The sequence below is a fragment of the Chenopodium album genome, chromosome 7, assembly GCF_948465745.1.
Source record: "Chenopodium album chromosome 7, dcCheAlbu1.1, whole genome shotgun sequence".
NCBI lineage: Eukaryota > Viridiplantae > Streptophyta > Magnoliopsida > Caryophyllales > Amaranthaceae > Chenopodium > Chenopodium album.
Genome location: NC_137840.1, coordinates 53081309 through 53104246, shown reverse-complemented (window position 1 = coordinate 53104246; position 22938 = coordinate 53081309). Strand labels below are relative to the sequence as shown.

The 22938-nt window shown below is 35.5% G+C and overlaps 3 protein-coding genes across 3 annotated transcripts; all 3 read left to right on the top strand.

The window, feature by feature from the left end:
- Positions 1 to 1385: 1385 nt before the first annotated feature.
- LOC145639060 (uncharacterized protein At1g51745-like) lies at positions 1386 to 7787 on the top strand. The gene is made up of 3 exons (XM_081690178.1): positions 1386 to 2180; positions 5272 to 6188; positions 6517 to 7787. Exons 1-3 carry the CDS (start codon positions 1969 to 1971, stop codon positions 7431 to 7433), a joined length of 2046 nt encoding a protein of 681 aa, XP_081546304.1. The 5' UTR covers positions 1386 to 1968; the 3' UTR covers positions 7434 to 7787.
- Positions 7788 to 12397: 4610 nt separating this feature from the next.
- Positions 12398 to 14074, top strand: LOC145640307 (uncharacterized). Its single transcript, XM_081691607.1, has 4 exons — positions 12398 to 12569; positions 12652 to 12758; positions 12854 to 13208; positions 13290 to 14074. Exons 1-4 carry the CDS (start codon positions 12398 to 12400, stop codon positions 14072 to 14074), a joined length of 1419 nt encoding a protein of 472 aa, XP_081547733.1.
- A 3511-nt stretch (positions 14075 to 17585) lies between these two features.
- Positions 17586 to 22548, top strand: LOC145637915 (putative serine/threonine-protein kinase At1g54610). The gene is made up of 8 exons (XM_081688918.1): positions 17586 to 18113; positions 18937 to 19221; positions 19362 to 19679; positions 20226 to 20453; positions 20957 to 21057; positions 21356 to 21464; positions 21546 to 21845; positions 21969 to 22548. Exons 1-8 carry the CDS (start codon positions 17586 to 17588, stop codon positions 22170 to 22172), a joined length of 2073 nt encoding a protein of 690 aa, XP_081545044.1. The 3' UTR covers positions 22173 to 22548.
- Positions 22549 to 22938: the final 390 nt, after the last annotated feature.

Below are 22938 nucleotides of genomic sequence, written 5' to 3'. Positions count from 1 at the left end.
TAAAATCACTCCATTAACCAGCACCTACCTATGATAGGAGATTTTAAAGGTTATTTTGGTGTTATTAGTACTTTATACAAATATTAAGAGTCATGTTTTCAATTAATGTATGTTTAATCACTGTCATCGTTCATCTTAATTGATATTTTTTTAATATACTATTGCCATATAGTTCTTAATTGTGCTTTGCTCTGTTATCTTTATTGAATCAACAAAAAAAAGTTCATGACATAATGGATTAATAAAATCAATATCAAGAAATTATATCTAACATGTAATGTACTCCAAGTGAAACTTTAAATTTTATATAGTAAATAATATGTAAATAACATAAGAATTGAAGACTTTAATATAAATTTGAGCAAATATGAGTGCTTAACTATATATATCAAATACATAGGGAGATTCACATACACGCAAATAAAAAAATCATTAATGATCTATGCAAACAACAATGCATTGAAAGATAATAAAGGTGTAAAGTTCGATTATTACGCCACAGATTGTGTTCACGTAGTATATGCAGTAATGCATGTCATATTGATTCTTGCATTAAATGGTAAAGGTAAAATATCAGCTACCGTTGGTAGTTACCGGCCAAGTTTGTATTTAAAACAGTTATTGTACCATCAAATTATCAATTAGTGAACAATTGATGAACATTATTCTCCCCCTAAAATTTACAGTGATGTAACTTAGTCGTTTTCAGAAACTCTATGTACTTGGTTGCTTTATATTTTTGCCTCTTAAACCTACTTTATAACACAACATACTTACCAAAACTATTTGTCATCTATTCCATAACTTTTTAAAAATAAATAGCTATAAACTTACAGCTAGCATAACAATTATCAGTTACCACCTCAGCTAACATTTATTCTTATGACAACCTCATTTTGAGGAGGGATCCAGCTTGAAATATCATTGACTGTAATCTTTAAATGGGCCCCACACAAGACCAATAATGCATGAGTGACATGTGTTAAGATATAAATTCCTCCATAATCAACCTCTCCTAAACTTATTTTATTTTCTCTAAACACTTCCCTTTAATCCCAAAGAAAAAAAAAAAATTCAAAACAAAAAAAAAGTCTCTTTTTTCTCTCCACCCCTCAACTCTCTCTCTCTTGTGGCAAGGTTGGAGGATACATAACCATCATCAATTCTTCATCATATATTATATGATTTTTATATCATATAATAACGTTGGTTGTTGAATAAAAGGAGGTACGTTCAATCTAATACAAAAACATTTGCCTAAACTTTTTCCTTCTCAAAAGAAAAAAAAAAAAAAAAAAAACAAAAAAAAAACTTAATAATATTGGTAAACTTCACAAAACAAAGGTGGGGGGTTTTTGACAAAAACCCTCTTCACTATGAGTAAGCAAAACAAAATAAAAAAAACCGACATCATCAAATCTCAATCTGGGTTTTTCTCAGTTTATTCTGAAGTTCAAGTAAATTAGAAGAAAAACAAATTAATAAGAAAAAAATATAAATTTAATTAAAAAAAACGTTTTTTTTTTTGTGAACCCCATCTGTTTATTTTCGTTGTAAATTTGGGGTTTTTCTTTCTTTCTCAGATCCTCCACAGAATCTTGCTGTAGTTCTTAGTAAAGGGTTTTTCTATTTTTCTTTTATTTTTTTGGGGTTTTTGTATTTTCTTCTTGTTTTAATCATTTTTTGTAATTTTTTTTTTTTGATTTTTTGCCGCATGCTAGGAATTTATCCATTTATCTATTTTTTTTTTAATTTTGATTTTTCTTTTTGATGTTATAGGTAATGGTTTCAATCTGGAATTTGTTTGAGTTTGTAGAAAGCGTTCTTGTTTGAGCAGGGGCTTTGAAATTTATGTCAAAGTGTAGTTTTTTCCTTTAAAAATTATTTTTCAGTGTTTTTATTTTAATTTTAATTTTGATTTTTTATTGGGGTGTTCTTGATACTAGAGTTGTGGAGGGGGTTTGAGAAATGGTGGGTAATGGTGGCTCAAATGTGGAAGAAGGCAGGAAAAAGGGATTAGATACAACAGTTGGAGCATTAGTTTGGGTTCAAAGGCGAAATGGGTGCTGGTGGCCGGGTCAGATTATGGGTCTGGATGAGTTGCCGGAGAACGGTTCGGGTTCGGGTTCGCCAAGATCCGGGACACCCATCAGGCTATTGGGTCGAGATGACTCAAGTGTGTGAGTCCCCTCATTTACATTTTACTTTTTTTTTTTTTTTTGTTATATTTGTTTTGAATGTTTAGCCTGTTTTTCCAGCACTGTAATTATTAGTTTGTTGATTTTCCAATGTTTAGTTTGTGTTGCTCCATTGTGGATTTGTGGTCATAGGTTTGAATGCAAGCATTTGTTGTATATGTTCTTTGCCGCTTGTTGTTGAAATGTGTACGTTTGTCTTACATTTTGGGATTATTTGATGTTTCTTGAAGCTGTTTTGCATGGAAAGCCTGAAAGAAGTGACCTTACTGTTGGCCATAGATTAATCTTTCTTTACTATGTCCTTTTGTGCATTGAGCTTTAAAGTTTATGTTGGCTCTAGAAAATTCGCTAGACCGCTCAAGGGAAAAAGACAGAACAGCATTAAAAACGCTGAGGTCAATGACCAAATTGTGGGTTAGGGTTAGCTTATCGTAGATATCATGTTTCATCATGGATACTGTGGTTGAACTATTTTAATTGTATAATTGTTGAAAGTGCACAGGGTAGTTCAGATAATACATCATAACGTGGCCTGTATTGAAGCTATTATTATCTTTATTTCTATTAGTTTGTCTATTGGTTTTTCCCCTTTACCGAAGATAATAGACATAGCATTTTGTAGGTGGAACCCATTAGGCATTGTGAGGGAAAGAATAGGGATGGGTAATGATTGTTTTTACAAATGTTTTATGTGTTAAAGTAGCATGTTTCTTACTCTTATAATACACTGTGACTCTTTGACATTGAGGCGTGGTGAAGATTTTTGGTGCGAAGTTCTACTTTAAGGTTTTGAAGTCTTTTCTACTGGTGATTCTTTAACTGAAAGTCTAATGAATATACCAAAATGCTGTGTGTTTTGTATCGTATAGCAACCACAATGGGGTCTTAGTCTTATGCATTGATTAAGAGTGAAAGGATAATGGGTGCTAGATAAACCTTTCTTTTTGCCATTGACTTTTATTCTGTGCAAGTATTTATCCTTCTTATTGAGTTTTGTGGAGTCCAGCCATTTCATATTTGCTGGTCTATATATGGCCACAAGGCCAACGACTGAACTTTCTGTGAATTTTTTTTTTATAGGGATATCAAAACCTATGCACTTAACTTTAGTAGTTCAGTAGCAAATACACGTTGATTTCCCTTTGTTACCGATCCCAGCAAGATTCTCACTGCCTGGTTCTTTTTTTTATTTTCCTTTTTTAGTCCCTGTAGTAAATGATGATTTGTCAGAGCATTTATCTCTTGAGAATTATGTGTTAACCTCCTTTATGCCGGTAATGAAACTTAACATAATAGGTTACTTGACTTCTAAAGGTATTTAGCTGTGTGTTTACTGCTCGACTTTCAAAAACTAATCATAGTTTTTGTTGCAAGTTTGAATATGTTGGATTAATCTAATGGACTAAGTTATTTAGACATGGGCATGAACGTCGGGACATTGGGCAAGATGGTGCGGGGACAGGGCATATGTTTGTAAATTTTTTATAGAAGACTTATTGCATGAGCTCTAATGTTTACACATGCATACATATACATCACGCTAACTTGATTTTTTATTCTTGTTAAAAACTTTTCTCAAGCCCATTTCTGAAGTCATATCCCACATACTCTTCTTTTCAACTTATTTTTTATTTCCTACCATGTGTGGTTCATGATAATCATGGGCGGATACAATTAACACCAAGACTATGGCACTTGCATACACTAGGTGCTGAAATAAAATCAAGTTGAAGGGAAATTTGAGTAAATAAGTGAGTGCAGCATGCTGGTAAATTACTGTCTTAAGAGTGATTGTTAGTTCTTTGTAATCTTGAGTTCTAATCTAGTTGACACATTTTATTTATTCCCTATTTATTATGATATTGTTAGTCAATCTTTTCCAACCATTTCTATTTCGTTCTTCAACGTGTTTCTACGCCTATGTCTGCTCTTCCTGTTTTTTGTAAATTTATTTTTTTATTAAGAATAAATATGGACAATTGTTGTTTTCCCATTAAATTATTTAATGAGGGAAAAAAGACGTAATGCAATTTTATAAGGAAGTAGCTATGGTTAATTAATATATATGGAGTATAGAATAATGAAATCGGGTTTGGATTATTGTTTATGGAGATATAATTGTGCATATCCTGAAATTAAATTCTGGATACGCCACTGATGATAATTGAAGATTTGAAGTGTTTGGCTGAGCATTGAAGTGTCTGGTCTCTTAATGTAGGAAGAAACGAAGATAGATAAAAATGATTAAAGCCCCTCAATGAATCTAATTACAAGTAATGGAACAAAACAGGGGACAGAGTGGTTTCTTCACATCATAAAGGGTAGAGTCAAGGTCTTTTAATAACTGCAATGCTGGATAGATAATAGAAAAGAAAGGCGGTTGGGGAGAGAAGAGAGAGAGAGAGAGAGAGAGAGAAGGGGGGGGGGGGGTTACAAATGACATGGACATGGTGCAAACAATATTATTTGGTGATGGTTAGATTCTATGTTCTGAAGGGCTTTAGGTTACTTGAATGACACATTGTTCTCGCTGAGCCTTATTTAAGGCTATGTAGTAATGTATTAGAGGATTAAGGGAGAAAGCTGATCAATGTGGTATGGTTGCTCATTTATTTGGTAATATATCACTCTGTTGTGGGAATAAGACCTCAATGTAACTCTTTGGCATCAGCTTGCAGGAATCTTTTTTTTTTTTTTTTTTTTTTTTTTTATTTTATTATTGCAAACTTGCAGATTTTGGAATTTGGATTACAGATGCTATCTTGTGTTTCTTTCTCTGGAAAGTTTCTGTTGGGTACTAGGGTCTTTAATTTTTTTTTTTTTTAAATTAAGTTTGGGTTGCCCGAATAGCAAAATCTTGTAATGTATTTGCTCTAGATGAATGTATGGTCTTTTGTGTTGGCTAGCAGCTATCTTTAGGTTGTTTAGGCTTTTATCATTTATTGGACTTCTGTGCTGTTTCTATGAAGATTGTTTTCCTTGCGTGTTTCAAACTAAATTTTTTAGGACACCGATCTTTGAGCCTTCCGGATTGAATTTTTAAGTGAGTTTTATGTCTTCTGTTTTTTTTCAGGGAATGGTATGATCTTGACACAGCTAAAGGGGTCAAGGCATTTCGTTGTGGAGAATATGACACCTGCATTGAGAAAGCAAAGGTCTCTGCGCCTAAGTTTTTAAAGAGATCATTGAAATATCCTCGAAGAGAAATTGCTATTTTTTACGCTCTTGAAATTGAAAAATCTAGCCTATTAAAAATTGATTCAAACCATGATCGTAGTCCAGACAATGAAGCACCGGTCAATTGCGAAAATGGCTCTGCATCCAGGTCTCATGCTAACAAAGGAAGTGAATGTTCTTCTGAAGAAACAAGTTCAGAGGAAACAATTGCATGTGAAGAGAATTCAAATTCTACGCAGGAGTTGTCTCACTCTGGTATATCATATGAGACTAATGGGTCCACCTGCCTGCAGGGGCAGCAACATAAAAGAAAGAGGAGGAAGACCCCAAATGATTCAGAAGATGATGGTCATGAAGGGTTTAAGTGTATGAAAGGACTCAATGACCTGGGTGTAGGCTCAGAGCGAAAAATTCGAGTGTTGGCGCTGTCTAATCCGGGTCAATCAAGTAGTGTATCACTACATAATACTCGTTCTGCTAATTGTACAGCAGTAGGAACTCTAACAAATGGAGGTGCTGTGCCAACTTTTAAGAAAAAGAGATCACAAGTGGTACATATTCATGAGTTATTGAAAAGGAAAAATCGTCGGCGGCCATTAACTAAGGTTTTGGAGAATACAACAATGGTTCCTGTTCGAATAATTTGTGATGAGTTTGCAAATCCTTTTGAGAGATCTGATGCTATATCACCTTTTTATGATAGTAAAGATGGTATCAAGGATACTGATCTGTTGAACGAGCACCTTCCTGAGGTTGATTCTCCAGACACACTTTTTGATGCCCCATTTATTGATGAAGAAGTACCCCAATCTGGTATGTCTGCAGTCTGTCTATATCTACAATTGCATTATACTATTAATGTTCAACATGTCAGTTATTGCTGGTTTACAATTTTCCTCTGAATTAGAATTCATTCTTTTATGCCCAACTCCCAATCAATGTTCTGTTGCTTTCTATTGTTCTGGCCAAGCATGCTGTTAATTGATTTGGTGTGCAAACTTGAAATATATGTTTAGAACTAGTCAACCTTATAGGATATCCGGTGTGTTGCTTCTTTGGATGCTTTTCTATCACTCATTAATGTTCATCTATAAGTATGTTTGCTGAGATTAATGAAGTATTTTGTGGTTATCTTTATCAGGTATCTCTCCAGTCTGGCGACCCTCTTCCCCCTTGAAACCTCGTGTTAGTACTTTCAAAGGGATATGCAGTCGCAATTTAACTGTTCAAACCTCGTCTTTAGAGCATGAGGCAGCCGATGAACATGGTGCTTCCAAATGGCAGTCAAAAGGAAAGAGGAAGGCAAGATTTTTGTGCAAAAACGACGAAATGAGTTCCCAAAAGAAGTCGGATGCTTATGGCATGGGTCTTGAGGCTCCGGTCCACTTCCCCCCAAGTTCAAATGGCTTTATGAATGGGCTCACAGGTCTGAGGAAACACATTTCTGTGTCTGGTCCTTCCGATAGATCATTCTCGTATCGTCAACGCCGATTCTTTCCGTCCAGCTGGGAGTCCCCTGGTGGTTTATCACTGTTTGAGGTTGAAGTAACAGTGGAAGCTACCAGGCCTCAGACACAACATGTTCCATATATCTCCCTTATGAGCAAATTGAGCTGTAAACCTATCACAGGTCATCCAGTTGCAGTTGAAGCCTTGGAAGACGGGTTTTGTGATCTTCAGACCTCAAATTACCCTGCAAGTGGAAGCTGTGAGTTGGACGATGAAGATACAGAAATGGATTATGTAGTTGAGCCACAAGTGCGTAAACCTAAGCACATCAAACTCCGATCCCATAGCTCTCATCGTAAACGCAAGGGTAAATCTTCCAAGTCCAAGTCAAAAAAGAGGCATGGCTCTTCATCAAAGAAGACAAGGAGGCTGTCTTCGCTAACTAGTCCTTTAAAGCTAAACCTAGGGAAAAGGAAGCCGATGGTTCAGAGTTCCAAGGGTCCAACACTTGCTTGTGTTCCCTTGAAGATAGTTTTCAGTAGGATTCATGAGGCATTGAATGGGTCATCGCGATCAGCTCACCGTGCTGTGACATTGAACGGCACATAACAGTAAACCCCCCAGGTTCGATTTACAGTAGGCTGGGGTGAAAAGATTTTACCTTTTTCATTTTTAGATTTATTTCTTCTTTTTTTTTTCCTTAGAAATTGTAGGATCTTTGGGATAGTCTAATTTCTGCTTTAGCAGTCCAAAGTGTTACAAATATAATTTCTGAACTTACAGCTCTGTCTTCTCTTTAGTTTTCCATATCTTCCTTTTTCAGGAATCCTTTATTACTGGCTTAAAACCCTATGTTTGTCGTAAATTGTAATTATTCTGAGGGTTTACCTGTATATTTGCCAATCTGGTGTCTTCTATTAGGTGTGACTAGCAGATTATGTGGTGTTGGCTGCTATCTTTACTGTGGTTATCCTTTCAATTTAGGACAACTTTACTTGGAAAGTGCCTTTTTGTTTATGGTAACAGTTATAGATATGGATGTTCAAAGTTTTACATTGGTAAGTGCAAAAAGAAAGTTCAATATTAACATCATAAAAGGAAAATTTGCAAATTGCAGCTATTTAAAATTCGTATTTTGCAAATTGCAGCCATTCAAAAAAAAAATTGCAAATTGCAGCCCAAAAGTTCATATAAATTGTAAATTGCAGCCTGATTTAACTTTTTCATCGGTTTACAAGTTGAAAAATCTTTGTTAAGGTTTTAGGGGCCATTAGGGTTCCGAATTGAGCTCGGAATTAGCAAAAAAAAATGCAAGTATCTCGTTTTGCGTAACAAAATGTATCGATTTGTGGGAAACTGTAAATATGAGATACTTACGTTATTTTTTTGCTAATTCCGAGCTCAATTCGTTCCCCTAAGATCTAAAATGACCCCTAAAACCTTAACCGAAGATTTTTGAACATGTAAACCGATGAAAAAATTGAATCGGGCTGCAATTTACAATTTATACGAACTTTTGGGCTGCAATTTGCAAAAGAAATTTTAAATGACTGCAATTTGCAAAATACGAACTTTAAATGGTTGCAATTTGCAAATTTTTCCTTATGAAAAGGAAAATTTGATGTAATTAATCCAACCTTTGTTTGATTTATTTTGGGAAATTCCCATTGATACACTCCAGGTTTTGACTTTTCCCAGCGGTACCACATTTTTTTTTGACTTCCTAATGATACACCCAAGTTTATGACTTACTAACTCACGTGATTAAGTCTGTTAATCAGACGTTAATAAGTTAGTAAATCTAGGTTAAAATATAATTTGATAAAAAAAAAAGGAAAAGACTAATTTACCCCCTTTTAAACCCTTCCCTCCAACGATCAAAACCCCCTTCCCCTTCCATTTATGTCGATTTGACATAAACCAAACTCACTTTCAAATTTCATCTCTCTCTCCTACGCTCTATGTTGAATTCACGAAGGGTTTGCAAGGAAAAATTTGCTAATTTCGTTGGTCTACAAAGCCATGAGAGGGAAATCTTGCATAATTCAGGTATTTTAGCACTACTACTGTTCATTTATGCATGATTTGGTGCATTTGTTTGATGTTCTGTTTTTCTATGCGATTTTAGGTTTAATTCATGATTTTAATGATGTATATTTGTGCGATTTTAGGGTTCTTTCATGTATGTTAGGCGAGGGCTTATGTTTGTTCAATTATTGGTTTAGAATATGGAATTAAATTGAATGAAATGCCATGATCATGTTTGATTGATTGTTGGATAATTGAATTGGAATTAATTTGCATGTTGTAAGTGTGTGCATTGTTTACCTTATTTTGCAGAATGGGTGATGTTGTGATAAGGTTTCATTACTGGGATAAACATGTTGATATTGATGTTGAATTAGATAGATGTAATTTTATGGACTTGATTATGGATTTTGAGGACACTGCTGCATTAGACACTGAGTATCCCTTAATCAACCCTATCTTTGGTTATGGTCACAATGAAAAGAATCACCCTTTACTAGATGATGCTGATTTTTTAAAGATGATTCATACCCTAGGTGACTGTGAGATGCATCACATTTGGGTTGGGTTTGCCAAGAAACCAAGTGCCTTGAATAGAATGATCAACAAGTTAAGGAACAAATCCAAATCTACACAACCAATTGCTGCACCTTCCCAAACTGTACCACCCCATAATGATGAACCTTCCCAAACTGTACCACCAACTGATCCACCCCCTCAGAATGAAACACTCCAAACAGATCAACCCACTCAAAATGAAACAACCCAAACAGAACCATTCCAATTTGACCCTTCCTGTAGTCATTGTTCGAAGTGCGCCTACGTAAAAGCATGTGTGAATATGCTTGGCACTCATAGGAAGTGGGAATTGACATATACGATAAGGGACACGATTAGGGACAAGGAAAGTAGGGAGCCGCCAACAAGTTTTTAAGGAACTTGTAAACCGTTCACGGATCATAAAAGGCAACCACGATAAAGGGGCAACGAAGGCAACAACGATTGACCCGTGAAGGTTACACCCCATTCATAATCCATGAGATTACTAACTCCATATGGTTCGGAACCACGAAAGGAGGATCGGGGATGATGGTACGAAGTGAGTCATGGAGTCACATTCGCCCGTATTGGCCTCTACTCGATTCTTATGGTGAAAAATGATTTCTGCGATCTCAAAGGCATACAAACAAAATATTCAATTTGCTCCAAACTATTATTAGGTTAAATTGGTTGAATACTAATGCAACATATAATTCTAAAATATTTTTGATCACTTGAATTAAGCAAAAAGAATAAAAGGAACCTAAATCGGTTGTCCAAATTATCTTATTAGTCATGATTTTCAATTACATATTCCCTTTAAACATGCAATATGGTGATCATAAAAATAATAGAATAAACATTAATATAGGAAGCAATTTAACAATAATATCATTAGTCAAATCAAATATAAAATAACCCTAATCATGATACTAGCAATAAGAAAATAAAATAAGAGTAATTAAATTAATTAATTACTTACATTCCGCGCGTTCCTTTAAATTGCTACATCATGAATAAACTGTTAGTAACTTCAATTAAAATATAAATCTAATTAAAATAATTAAATAAATATAGATTTGATTTGGTCCAAACCCTCAGTTAATTCTAACTTTTTAAAGTATGGACTCCTTGGAGTGCTTAGGGGAAGAATGGTGTAATTAGGAATATAGGTTTAAGGCTTAGAATATGAGAGAGAGAAGAAGAATGATTTTTGGTGTCAAAGAGAGAAAGAGAGAAGGATTTGATCATCAAGCTTGTTGATGATTGGAAAAGGGGAGATATGACCTCTATTTATAGAGAAAAAAGAAGGTCGAAGAATCAAGAAAAGATAAGAATTCGAATCGGATAAAACTCTTGCGATAGACAGCAGTTTTTGCGGTTTTTGTTTTTATCATATCTTTTGATCCAGAAATCGGAATAAGATGAATAAAATATCATTGGAAATCTATTGAATTATACTTTCTAACCCAATTTTAATCAGATTAAAATATTTTATAGAATAAAAGATATGAACGAAATAGTGAGACGATGTCAGTTTTGGATAGAGTTTGACATTTTATTCATATCTTTTCCGTTATAGCTCGGAATTGATATTATAATATATCATTGGAAAGATAATTTCAAGGGATATGAAACCATATAAAATTTGGATAAAAAATATGAGGCAAGAAAATAATATATGTCTATCTTTGAACGTATTTCAATTCGAATAAAATTAGGACTTTAAAAAAAAGAGTTTTATTCAATTTCAAACTCTTTAATCTTATCTTTTCAAAAAGGAATAATTAAGATATTTTAGAAACTTATAGAAGTTTTTAATTTATCCTAATTGGTTTAGGAATGGGATTAAATAATTTGGACCCTCCACATGATCATTGGGTCGTAGGTAAGGTGGGCTTAGGTTCGGTTTGGGTTCAGTTTAATATTTTGGCCATAACTTATTCGTTATAACTTGGATTTGGGCTTATAATATATCGTTGGAAAGCTCTTTTAAATCCCCATCCAACTATTAAATTATTGGACTCGGATTATGGACCAAAATAAAATGGATTAAACGTTTTATAAAAAGGACACGAAATGAATGATTTTAAAGGATACGAAATGAATTATTTTGGGTTTAGGCACGAAAAGAGGAAAATAAGTTATGGTTTGGGGAAATGGGCTAGAAATTGGGTTGGTTTTATGAAATGAAAATATGGATTTAAGCACTTCAAGAATAAATACTCAACCCGACCAATAATGGCGGTGAAAGGTTGTTCATCATCGAGTTTGGTTTTGGGGAGGCATTTTTAGGTGTCTACACTTCCCAAATTGATAAACAGCCTTCTATTGATGAGATAATCCTAAATAATGAGTCCTCTCCACCTAGGTATAATGAGGGTTATGATTCACCCCAAGAAGAAACAAATAATCCTCAATCTGCTTCTGAGTATACCAAGGGTCGAATAGAGTTTGAGAAATCTATGGACAGGATACAAAAGTCTAAGAAGGTTAAGGCTACAAAGAATAAAAAGAGTAGTACCACCAAAACAACCCCAATGCAACCACCATCTCCTAGGATGATTTTTACTGACAAAGCTCACTTTAAGGACACTTTGAAGGATTTTGCTGTTCAAGAAAGATTTGCCATCAATGTAGAGTATGCTGACAACAAAAGGTACAGTGCAGTTTGCCAATCTGAATGCTATGATTGGAGATTGCATGCCAGTAGACTGTCAGATGGCAGAACTTGGGCAATCAAGAAAATATGGCCTAATGTACACACTTGCAGGGTCTTAGAGACTTACAACCCCATATGCAATGTAAAATGGGCATCACAAAAAGTCATGGAAGACATCAGGGCTAACTGAGACAATCCTGGGAAAGCACTCAATGAACTTCTTTTTCAGAGATATGGCATCTACATGAGGTAGTCAACCTTGTACAGGTTAAAGAGCTATGTGATTGAGCAGTTGTTTGGAGGACATGATGAGTCATATGGACTGCTGCCACAATATGCTAAGATGTGCATAGAAATAAACCCAGAGTCAAAAGCTTTTTGTGCATGGAATGAAACTGAGTCTATCCCTAAACAGCTGCAACTTACAAGCATCTTTATCTCCTTCACTGGACAATGGAAAGGTCTGTTTAGAGGTGTTAGACCTTTAATTGGTGTAGATGGGACCCATCTCAAAGGTAACTATGGGGGGGGGGGTATTGCTCTCTGCTGTGGGAATAGATGGAAATAATGAGATCTTCCCCATTGCATATGCTGTAGTTGGCCAAGATGACAAGCAATCATGGACATACTTCTTTTGGCATTTGTTGAACATTGTGAAAGACTCGTCAAGGGAGCATTGGACCATTATTTCTGATAGGCAAAAGGCAAGTACTTTCCTCTTTGTGTTTCAATTTTTTGATTGTTTTGCTATGATATGAGTTTATCCCTAAACATGCTTATTGTGTACTCATTGTATCAGGGAGTTGAACTTGCATTAGAACAAGTCTGGCCTAAAGCTAATAGGAGGTTTTGCTGTAGGCATCTCAGTAGAAACTTCAAGAAACTTTTTCCAGGCCCTATGATGTATGTTCTCTTTTGGAGATCTTGCAATGCATTTTCAGCTTTCACATTTAGGAAAGCTATGGAAAAGTTGCAGAAAGTAGGAGGTGATGATGTCATGTCTTGGTTTGCAGACTTGGGAGAGCAATCTAAATGGAGTAAGCATGCATTTGACCCAAATGTTTGCAATGACTCCAATACCTCTAATTTTGTAGAGAGCTTCAACTCTACACTTGGGGTGAATAGGTGTAGGCCTATTTTGACTTTGCTAGAAGGTATTAATTGTTCACATGCTATGATATCATTGTTATTTCAAACTGGTTTGGTAAGACATCTAATTATGATAATGAATGCAGGAATAAGAAGGGTTTGTACGGTGAGAATTGCAACAAGGATGGAGAATGCAAGGTCTTGGAAAGATGAAGACATTATTCCTAAAATTGTGAAGCTAGTGAAAGAAATAGGTAAAAATACCTCAAAATGTAGAGCTTTCAAGTCCAGTCCAGGAGAATATGAAATTCATGAAGGAAGATCACAGTTTCCTTTGAGCTTAAACAAGAAGATTTGTTCCTGTGGGGCATGGCAACTATCAGGTGTGCCATGTAGGCATGCCATTAGGGCCTGCATTGATGCAAAGCTTGACCCACATGACTTTGTCAGTTCCTGGTATTTTGTGAAGACTTACAGGCAAGCTTATAGTGTCTGCATTAACCCAATTCCTGACACACAACAATGGTCTGCAGATGAGTCAGGTACAATCATCATGCCTCCTAAGATGAAGAGGGGAATTAGAAGACCAAGTAGGAATAGAAAGAGGGAGGAAGGTGAAGAGCAACCTGGAAAAAGGTCCAAAACAGTCAAATGTAGCAAATGTGGTTGCTTTGGCCATAATAAGACAACTTGTAAGGGAGGCTTAACTAGGAAAGAACTGAAGTCAAATGAGCCTCTTGTCATAAAAAATCCTAGGGTCAAAGACCAAAGCAATGCAGCAAAGGCAGCAAAGAAATCTGAAGAAGTTGGATCTCAGTCTGCAGCTTCATCTAAACAACCAAAGGGAAAGAAGGGCAGACCCTCAACTAAGCAAGCAACAGTATTGACAGCTTCACAGTTGCCTAGCCAACCAGTGCCTATGTCTCAATGAAAATCAAATTCTCCAAGCTCCTAAGCCTTTTGTTCTGCAGTATAGTGGCATATGCATTTTGATAATTTGATAGAAAGTCAAAGCTTGTAGTTAACTCTGTTTTTTGGTCATTTGGGATGATTTTTGCTGTTGTTATTTGGTAATTTAGTAGACAACTTTACTATTGAAAGTTGGATTTTGCAATGTTCCCAAATAACCTATATATATTTATGAATGTTGGCAACTGATGTCATTTTGTCTATTTCAATTTGTCCCACATTTTAGTTACTTTGTCTATTTTAGTTGATCTCAATATTAAACATACACAGTCAATGATAAGTTTGCAGCAATGTCATAAGAGAAGATAAGTTTGTAGCAAGGGAGCTTTAATGGAGATGAGATAAGTTTGCAACAATGGAAGAGAACTTTAATGGAGAATAGAAGAGGGGAAAGTGGCTTTTTTTAGGGAGGGAATAGGGTGAGAGAAGTTGGAGGGAAATAACAGACAATTTAAGGGGGAAAATTTGGAGGGAATGGATTAAAAAAGGGGTATATTAGTCATTTCATCTTTTACTAAGCCTAAGATGTTAATTTATCAAGTTATTAACGTCTGATTAACAGACTTAGGTACGTGAATTATAAAGTCAAAACCTTGGGTGTATCAGCAGGAAGTCAAAAAAATTGTGGTACCATTGAGAAAAGTCAAAACCTGGAGTGTATCAATGGGAATATCCCATTTATTTTTAATAATCTGACCGTTTGGTTATTTATGAATAATCCAAGCTTTACACCCTATTCGTTTTTATTAGGCCAAGATTACTGGTTACCTACACTTTAAGTAATTTTTTTTTCTTGCTTTTCAATTTAACAAAATAAATAAAGGAAAAAAAAATCCTTCTTTCCTCCTCTCAGCCACCCACCCACCCTTTCCCCACAGGCCACAACCACCAATTCACTCTCTCTGCCCTAGTGCCCTTCCCCTACCTCTCTACCTTCCTGCTCAGCCTCCCTGTCAACTCTGCAGCTCCGTGGGCTACAGTTTTGCTTGTTCGAATTGGTGGATGCTAGTGGGCGCGATTCTGCTACGCGAGGGGTTGTGACTTGCGAGCAGGTGGTGCTAGTACTGGGAAGTAGAGGGCTCGCAGGTGAGTGGTGTTACGGGTTGCTGCGTGAGGGAGCAGCAGGGGCGGGGGCGATTGGTGGCGGCTGCTTGCGATTGCTGTCGAAGGAGGATAGTAGCGTGTTGATAGGGGGTTTCAGGGTTTGCTAGTGATAGGAAAGATGGTGGCTGGTGGAGGTTTCAAGGGTGTGGGTTTTTGGGGTGGGTATTAGCCGGTTTTGGGCGGGTTGTGGCCAGAAAGACAAGGTGGCTGAAAAGGGAGGTGAAGGGGAGGGTGGCTGGAAAGGGAGGTGGTGACTGGTGAGGGTCAAGGTGGCCGGATTTAACGGAGGAAGGGAGAAAATTGAAAAAAAAAACATTTTAAGTAAAAAAAAATTTAAAAATAAAAAACCATGTGATTAATTGACCTAATTATATTTTTAGTTGATAATGTTGTGGTTCCTTGTTCATTATATCCGGTGTCTTAATTTACTTGCATATTAAACGAATTAAATATTTTTTAACACGATAAGAAAAAGATGTTTAACTAGTAAATTACATATGAAGAACATCATAGAGATTAACTATGGCTTAACTACCAACCTAAATAAGCCTAGTTGTAATAATCCTATGTATTTATTGTGATTACTTACCTAATCAGCTCTACAAAACCATCTTTATAATTCACATATAAAAGCTATCTTTATATTTTTCATCGTTTCTGAAATAATAACTCATACTTATGTAAAATATTAAGTTGGAGGTTCAATCCCTATGAAAAATTGATGGAAGAAAAATTTCTAGCACATTGAGAGAGAGAGAGAGAGAGAGAGAACATTTGTGAAGAGCCATCTTTTATCACATTTTTAGTTAAACTTTGTTATGACTATCAACCTAATTAGATATACGTCTCTAAATGCTATCTTTGCAATCTGTGTTTAAAAATAACCTAAACAATTTGCCCCACATGTCATCATTAGAATCCACGTTTAAAATCTTTAATGTAATACCAACTTTAATAACCGGTAATCTTTATTATCTATGTGTTAAAACCTGACTACCTACCTAATCAACCTCAACCTATATTTTACATTTAACAACCTTGTTGTGACTACCATCTAGCCATTAAAATTCACGTTTAAATTAAAAATCAACCATGAACACGGACCTAATTAGCCGCACCCATCATAACTCATAAGTTTAAAAACCACATTGCAACTAATTACTAGGTTATTACGGGGTAGCTTACTAGTTACTACGGATTACTCATTTTAAGAAGTGCCAATTCTTTTTATTTAGATATTTATTTATTTATTAACGTTAGTTTAATAGCCAACGTGGCATTTCTTCGTGGCAAACAACACCTTTTTATTAACTGAATATTTGAAACTAAACAAACCAACAACAAAAAAGAATCTGTTTGTTTTGAGTTGTTTCTTCCCTCCATCTTCATGCTGCTTCTTCTTTCTCTCTCTAACTTTCTCTCTCTAAAATTTGCATCATAATTTGTGGCTTTTCGCATTTGTAGGATTACATCAAAACACCCCCCTAAACAACTAACAAATCCATCTGGAAATAAAAAAATAAAAAAATAATTGAGTGAAATAAACAAAAAAAAGACTTAAAATATTCACCCTGTTTTAATTTTTAATCTTTTTTTTCTTCCTCTGTTTTTTATTAATTAATTAATTAATTTCTTGTAGAGTTTTATATTAATGGAGTTTTCCTTAGATTTTTAAGCTTTTTTTGAGTTCTTGGGAAGCTGCAGTGAGGGCCCACCTAGACCAGAAACTCTTAATTCATAATTTAATTTTTTGGGTATTTTTGTCTTTCAAATTTATTCTTTATTTTTTTTCTTGGATTTCTGGTCTGGGTTTTTTTTTTTTAAACATTGAATTATTCAATTATTTCGTTATTTCTTTATTTTCTTCTCCTTAAACCAAATCTTAATAGAGTACAATTTCAACATTTTGATCATTTCTTTTTCATCATTGCTATCTTTTCCAGCATTTATAATTTTTTGATCATTTCATTCATTTTTTTTGATCAATATCATCATCTGGGTTATATTGCCTTTGACTTTAATTTTTTCAATCAAGTTTTTAGCATACATTGCCAAATTGGCAAGTCAAATTTATTCCATTCATTCAATTTTCCGGGTTTCATTCAATTCACTGGGTATTTTTTGGTTTTTTCGGGTTGTTGATTGAGTTCTTCTCTTGTAATTTGAAGAACCCAATTGACAAACCTGGAAAATTTTTGGTACATTGTGAAATTTGACCAAATTGAAGGGTGCCCGTATTGGTTTAAAGGGCATAAAAGGGTTTAAGTTGGTGTTTTAATGCCAAAACATTATCAAAAGGCGGTCGAGTTAGAGTTTTTGCACATAACCTGTTTGTAGAAAGGTGGCTTAGAAGGGGATTGATTGTTATTATGGGCTGCATTTGTTCTACTCTTAAGGAATCATCTGGTAATAATGAACAAAGAGAGGTGAATAAGTCTCAAGTACATTTGCTTCCCTCAACAACTAGGGAGAATTCGAATGGGTTTGGTGACGGGTCAACTAGGAGTAGGCCACCATCAAGGGTACCTTCTGGTGCCAATCTTTCAGGTTCCCTGAGTGGGTCTAGCAGGCCTCCTTCAAAGGTCAATTCGGGTACTTTGTCGAATGGCTATTCGAGTTCTTTATCCAATAAACAAGTGGATGATCAAGGGGAGAAACCTAAGACAATTATTGTAGAAAGACCATCATCTAGAGGGTCTCATCATAGAAGGGGGGCTACCGTGGATTTAGGAGTTAATGGAGGTCCTAAGCCTGTGAACGGGATAGTTAGTATACCGCGAGGCCCTCATGGCGAGCAAGTTATTGCTGGCTGGCCTTCTTGGTTGAGTTCTGTTGCCGGAGAGGCTATACAAGGATGGGTGCCTAGAAGGGCAGATTCATTTGAGAAGTTGGACAAAGTCAGTTGGATTTTCTTTATTTCTTGCTTATTTCTTAGTTTGTATACATTTGGTTCTTATGATAGTTCATTATGACATGTTAAGATTATTGTGACTCTTTGACTGCGCTTGCATTTTTGCTTCCATTGTCTTGCAGCTGAATTCTGTTTGTGTCTTGCATAATTTTTATTCTAGTTTTCCATTCACGATTCCTCTCAAGAATGTTTTTGTATCTTGTGCTTTGTGTCTCATTTGTTACTTATGTCATCTTTCTTTAGCTTGTTTTTCCTTAAATAAAGATTTTATTCATCTGTTTGCAGCATTAAAAGTGCAAGAATGTATTCTTGATGCTACATGCATAAGTAGAATTGTAGAATCTCCCATCAATTAGTTTTGTTCAATTTAATTGCCTTTTATTAAAAATGTCATACGATGTGAACCCAAAGAGCTCAACATCTTGTTGAATTGTTCTTCAAGGAAAAACTTTACTCTTGTAGTCTGCATATTTTCAATTGAGATCAATGTTTACTGAGAAATGAACTAGGGATTTCAAGACAATAATATCCATGCATGCATGATTTTGTATTCAGAGTTAAGGTTCCTACATTGTAGGATATAGAGTTAGGGGTATGATTTAATTGAATTGCATTTGGATAATAAAAGGTAACAAACAATGCCGACTTTTTTCTGGTGTTTTTGTGTTTTTGATTTAGTTATCTGTTGTAACATGCATCTTCCTGTATAAATGCACTAGTGCTTACACAAGCTTGTCTCTCTGAAGTTTATTAACCAAGTTTTAACTGTCTAGATTATTTATTCCAGTTCATTTGCTACTTGTACACAGATTGGACAAGGAACTTACAGCAGTGTGTATAAGGCTCGTGACCTTGAAACTGGGAAATTAGTTGCTATGAAGAAAGTGAGGTTTGTCAACATGGATCCAGAGAGTGTTCGGTTCATGGCTAGGGAAATACTTATTTTACGTAAATTAGATCATCCAAACGTTATGAAGCTTGAGGGTTTAGTCACATCAAGGATGTCAGGAAGCTTGTACCTAGTGTTTGAGTACATGGAGCATGATCTAGCTGGGCTTTTAGCAAGGCCTGGTAATAGATTCACAGAACCACAGGTACTTCCTGTCAACTTATTCACGAAACTGTATACTATTTATTATTTAATTATTTATCAAGAGAGATCCATATTTTTGTGTTAATATCCTTTTTTTTTTTTTTTTTTTTTTTTTCTTATCTTAATTTTGTACTCTTTCAGATCAAGTGCTATATGCAACAGCTGCTCTCTGGACTAGTACACTGCCATAGTCGTGGAGTCCTTCACCGAGACATCAAAGGTTCAAACCTTCTCATCAACAATGACGGTGTGCTCAAAATTGCAGATTTTGGTCTGGCAACTTGCTTCAAGCCTGGCCAAAAGCAGCCATTAACAAGTCGTGTGGTAACCTTATGGTATAGGGCACCTGAACTTTTGCTGGGCTCAACTAACTATGGCATTGCTGTAGATATGTGGAGTGTGGGTTGCATAGTTGCAGAACTATTCGCTGGGAAGCCAATCATGCCAGGAAGAACAGAGGTAATCTGAAGTGAACCAGAAATTCATTTGTTCCTCTATTAAATCTTTGATATTGCAAACTTTGAATTCTAAAAATAAGAGGGTCAATTACACCCCATTTCTTAGTAAGGATCTTTAGTCTGCAAAAAGGTTACTCATTAGGTCACCTCACGAGTCACGTCCTGTGAAAACTAAAAAATGCTTCTTGTCATACTTTACATTCATGTTCTTTAACTTGAGTATTCATTTAAACCTCAAGTTTCCTAAGAGAAGCTTAAGTGAGAAATTGGTATAAACTCAGTCACAAAGTATTGATATTGAGATCTTTTTTGTCTGCAATAATAATGGCTATTCCTATTTCCAGCGCTTTAAAAATTTCAGTTGGAGATCACAATACTTCATCACAAATAAATGCAAATTCTAGCCAGAAATTCGATTGCATCAATTTTATTCTTGATGAACACCTTACTTTTAGAACTTATATACGAAGTATTTAGTTAGCTATATCATTGTTTTAAACCAACATCAGAATTCAAATATTTATGGATCATTTGTGAACATGTATAGGTGGAACAAATGCACAAGATTTTCAAGCTTTGTGGCTCACCATCTGAATTATACTGGAAGAGGACAAAATTCCCGCATGCAACTAGTTTTAAACCCTCACAACCATATAAGCGCCGTCTCATGGAGACATTTAAAGACTTTCCTGCTTCAGCTTTAACGCTTGTTGATGCCCTTCTCTCTATTGAACCAGAAAGAAGAGGAACCGCTTCAGCTGCTTTAAAAAGCGAGGTGATTACCGTTTTATTTGTTTATTTCATTTTCTTTTTACTATCACTGCTCAATAATGAAATTTGACATTTTGATCCTGCTGTGCATTTTTCATTGAACGTCTGAACCATGACTTTGCTAGTGCTAGAAGGACAGACATTGTGAAAATCATATTCTTGTATATTATTTTTGTATTAATGTTTGTTTTATACTCATATTTTTTCTTAATGCTTGTTTTACACTCAAATTTGTGAAAAATCACCTTTGGTATATTAAAAAGATAACAAGGTTACATCTGCAACAGGTTTGTTTATACTGTCTTTTAATCACTCAAATATTATGTATGTCAATGTTATATCATTTTCTTAAGTTGCTCCACTTCTAGCCTGCTTTGACCTTGCATAGTTGCAACTGTTTCTTATCAAAGCAAGGAGTCAGTGAACTTTATTCTGTGGCAATCTATTTGCATTTTATTGTCTATTCCACTTTGTAAAAACTTCATTTAACACGATCTTCCCATCCAGTTTTTCACAACGCATCCACTTCCTTGTGATCCATTATGCTTGCCAAAATGTCCTCCAACGAAGGAATTCGACATAAAAGTCCGTGATGAAGAAGCCAGAAGGTATGTACTAAACATTAGTAATCAATTTAACAGCAGTATTTTTGCTCTCACCATTTATAAATTTCCTTGAAGAAGAAAAATTTTCATTTCTTCCAAAAGAATAATTAACAAACTGGCAATCAGAAAAACGCAGTAGAAATTAAGCCTTATTTGGAGCACTAATATCACAATCAACAGCATAGAAGGAGATGCATGTATTACCTTGCCACTACAATTTAATTACTTACAAGCCCGTCCTTTAATTTTAATGGCTATTAAAACTCATCCTACGTTTAAATTCCCTGTAATATTATTTCAGGCGAAAGGCAGATGCTGTTAAAGGACGAGGGCCTGAATCTGTTAGGAGAGGTCCAAGAGATTCCAAACCAACCCCAGAGTATGATGCTAATGGAGAAGTCTCTTTAAAGGTACTTTTCCACTCAATCAATTGATAGTTTTAGTTTCATGTGCCTCATTACCTGACTTTGCTTGAAAACATTTTATTGTAGGGAGATAAAAGTGCAAGAAATTACAATGCTCAAGGAAATGGAGGGAATGCCTTTACAGTTGATGCACAAACGCGAAACACAGCCAATGGTCTATCTCATTGCAGTTCAATGGTTCACCCAAGTGCTGTTGGATCGGCATGGAATAGAAAGGCTAAGGATGAAAATGATGCACACCAAGCCCCAGGAAGGGCTTACAGCGCTTCAAAAGATAGACCTGATTCAAGGTCTCAAAAACATGCTGTGACTCCAGACAGAGCAGACTCATACACAAGGGATGACTGGCCTTCTGGCAAAGACAATGTAAGTATCCTCAACAATCACAATTATATTTGGGTATCCAAAAGTTTTTCATTCTTTACTTTACTCAGATACAAATGGTGCTTTTTCACATATTTAATCTTCTTATGTTTCTCAATGTAAAAGGGTTACGTGCCGAAGAAAAACAGAATTCACTACTCTGGACCTCTTGTTCCTCCTGGGGGAAATATTGAAGATATGTTGAAAGAGCATGAGAGGCAAATTCAGCAGGCTGTTAGAAAATCGCGCATGGAGAAAGCCAGAAACAAAACCAATAATGATGTTGGGGAGGTTCAGCTGCAATACTCTAATGGAAGAAATGGCTGGTAACTGACAGTATAACACAAAAGAAACTGTTTCTCCTCGTGAACTTGGCTGATGACAAAGGAGCTCAACATGACATTTGAGAGAAGCGGGTATATACATTCTAAAAAAGTTTAATCAACCAGGATTCGAACAGAGCTCCAGTGAATGTCGGAGAAGAATAGGATTGACAAACTCTTTTACCTGGTGTATTCCAAGTGTTTAGAATGAGGAGATTTATTTGTAAAGGAAAAGAGTAAGAGATGAGGGGAATTGTAAATCCAAAGCCTATACACGTATATGTATACAATGTAGAGTGCTGATTTATATGTCCATATTTACATGTACCTGAAAGTTTGATTTCATTGCTAATACCAGTTCGTGCCTGTTTGGTTGTTTCTAATCTTTTCATCTTATTAGGCGTCTTAGCTGATTTGGTCCAGTTATATATACTACATTGTAACTTTGTAAGAGTATTATGAGGTATCATCCACATAGTTCCATCTTTCCATCAATGTAAAGGAGCAAATTACAACTGCTTTATCAGATATGTACATCCTTTTCGGAACAATGACTCGTGCTAGTTACGTTTAATATTATTTTGTTACTATCAACTGAGCCCACGCAACCTTCTATATGTTCTTACATTTATAAACCATGCCATGACTACCAGCCTGGCAGCCTAATTAACACACTTGCCATCACTAAAATTCATGTTTAAAACCTTGCCGTGACACCTAATCTGGCCCAACTAACCTTGTGTTAAGCTGTTAACAGAGTGTTCCTTATTCGT

What these genes read in the sequence shown, in the direction of transcription:
- LOC145639060 (XM_081690178.1), top strand. Translation starts at nt 1,969, where the DNA reads ATGGTGGGTAATGGTGGCTCAAATGTGGAAGAAGGCAGGAAAAAGGGA. An exon ending in GGTCGAGATGACTCAAGTGT is followed by an intron (nt 2,181 to 5,271) that starts GTGAGTCCCCTC and finishes GTTTTTTTTCAG; the next exon opens with GGAATGGTATGATCTTGACA. An exon ending in TGAAGAAGTACCCCAATCTG is followed by an intron (nt 6,189 to 6,516) that starts GTATGTCTGCAG and finishes TATCTTTATCAG; the next exon opens with GTATCTCTCCAGTCTGGCGA.
- LOC145640307 (XM_081691607.1), top strand. Translation starts at nt 12,398, where the DNA reads ATGTGCATAGAAATAAACCCAGAGTCAAAAGCTTTTTGTGCATGGAAT. An exon ending in TTATTTCTGATAGGCAAAAG is followed by an intron (nt 12,759 to 12,853) that starts GCAAGTACTTTC and finishes TCATTGTATCAG; the next exon opens with GGAGTTGAACTTGCATTAGA. An exon ending in TATTTTGACTTTGCTAGAAG is followed by an intron (nt 13,209 to 13,289) that starts GTATTAATTGTT and finishes TAATGAATGCAG; the next exon opens with GAATAAGAAGGGTTTGTACG.
- LOC145637915 (XM_081688918.1), top strand. Translation starts at nt 17,586, where the DNA reads ATGGGCTGCATTTGTTCTACTCTTAAGGAATCATCTGGTAATAATGAA. An exon ending in TCATGCCAGGAAGAACAGAG is followed by an intron (nt 19,680 to 20,225) that starts GTAATCTGAAGT and finishes GAACATGTATAG; the next exon opens with GTGGAACAAATGCACAAGAT. An exon ending in ATGGAGAAGTCTCTTTAAAG is followed by an intron (nt 21,465 to 21,545) that starts GTACTTTTCCAC and finishes ATTTTATTGTAG; the next exon opens with GGAGATAAAAGTGCAAGAAA.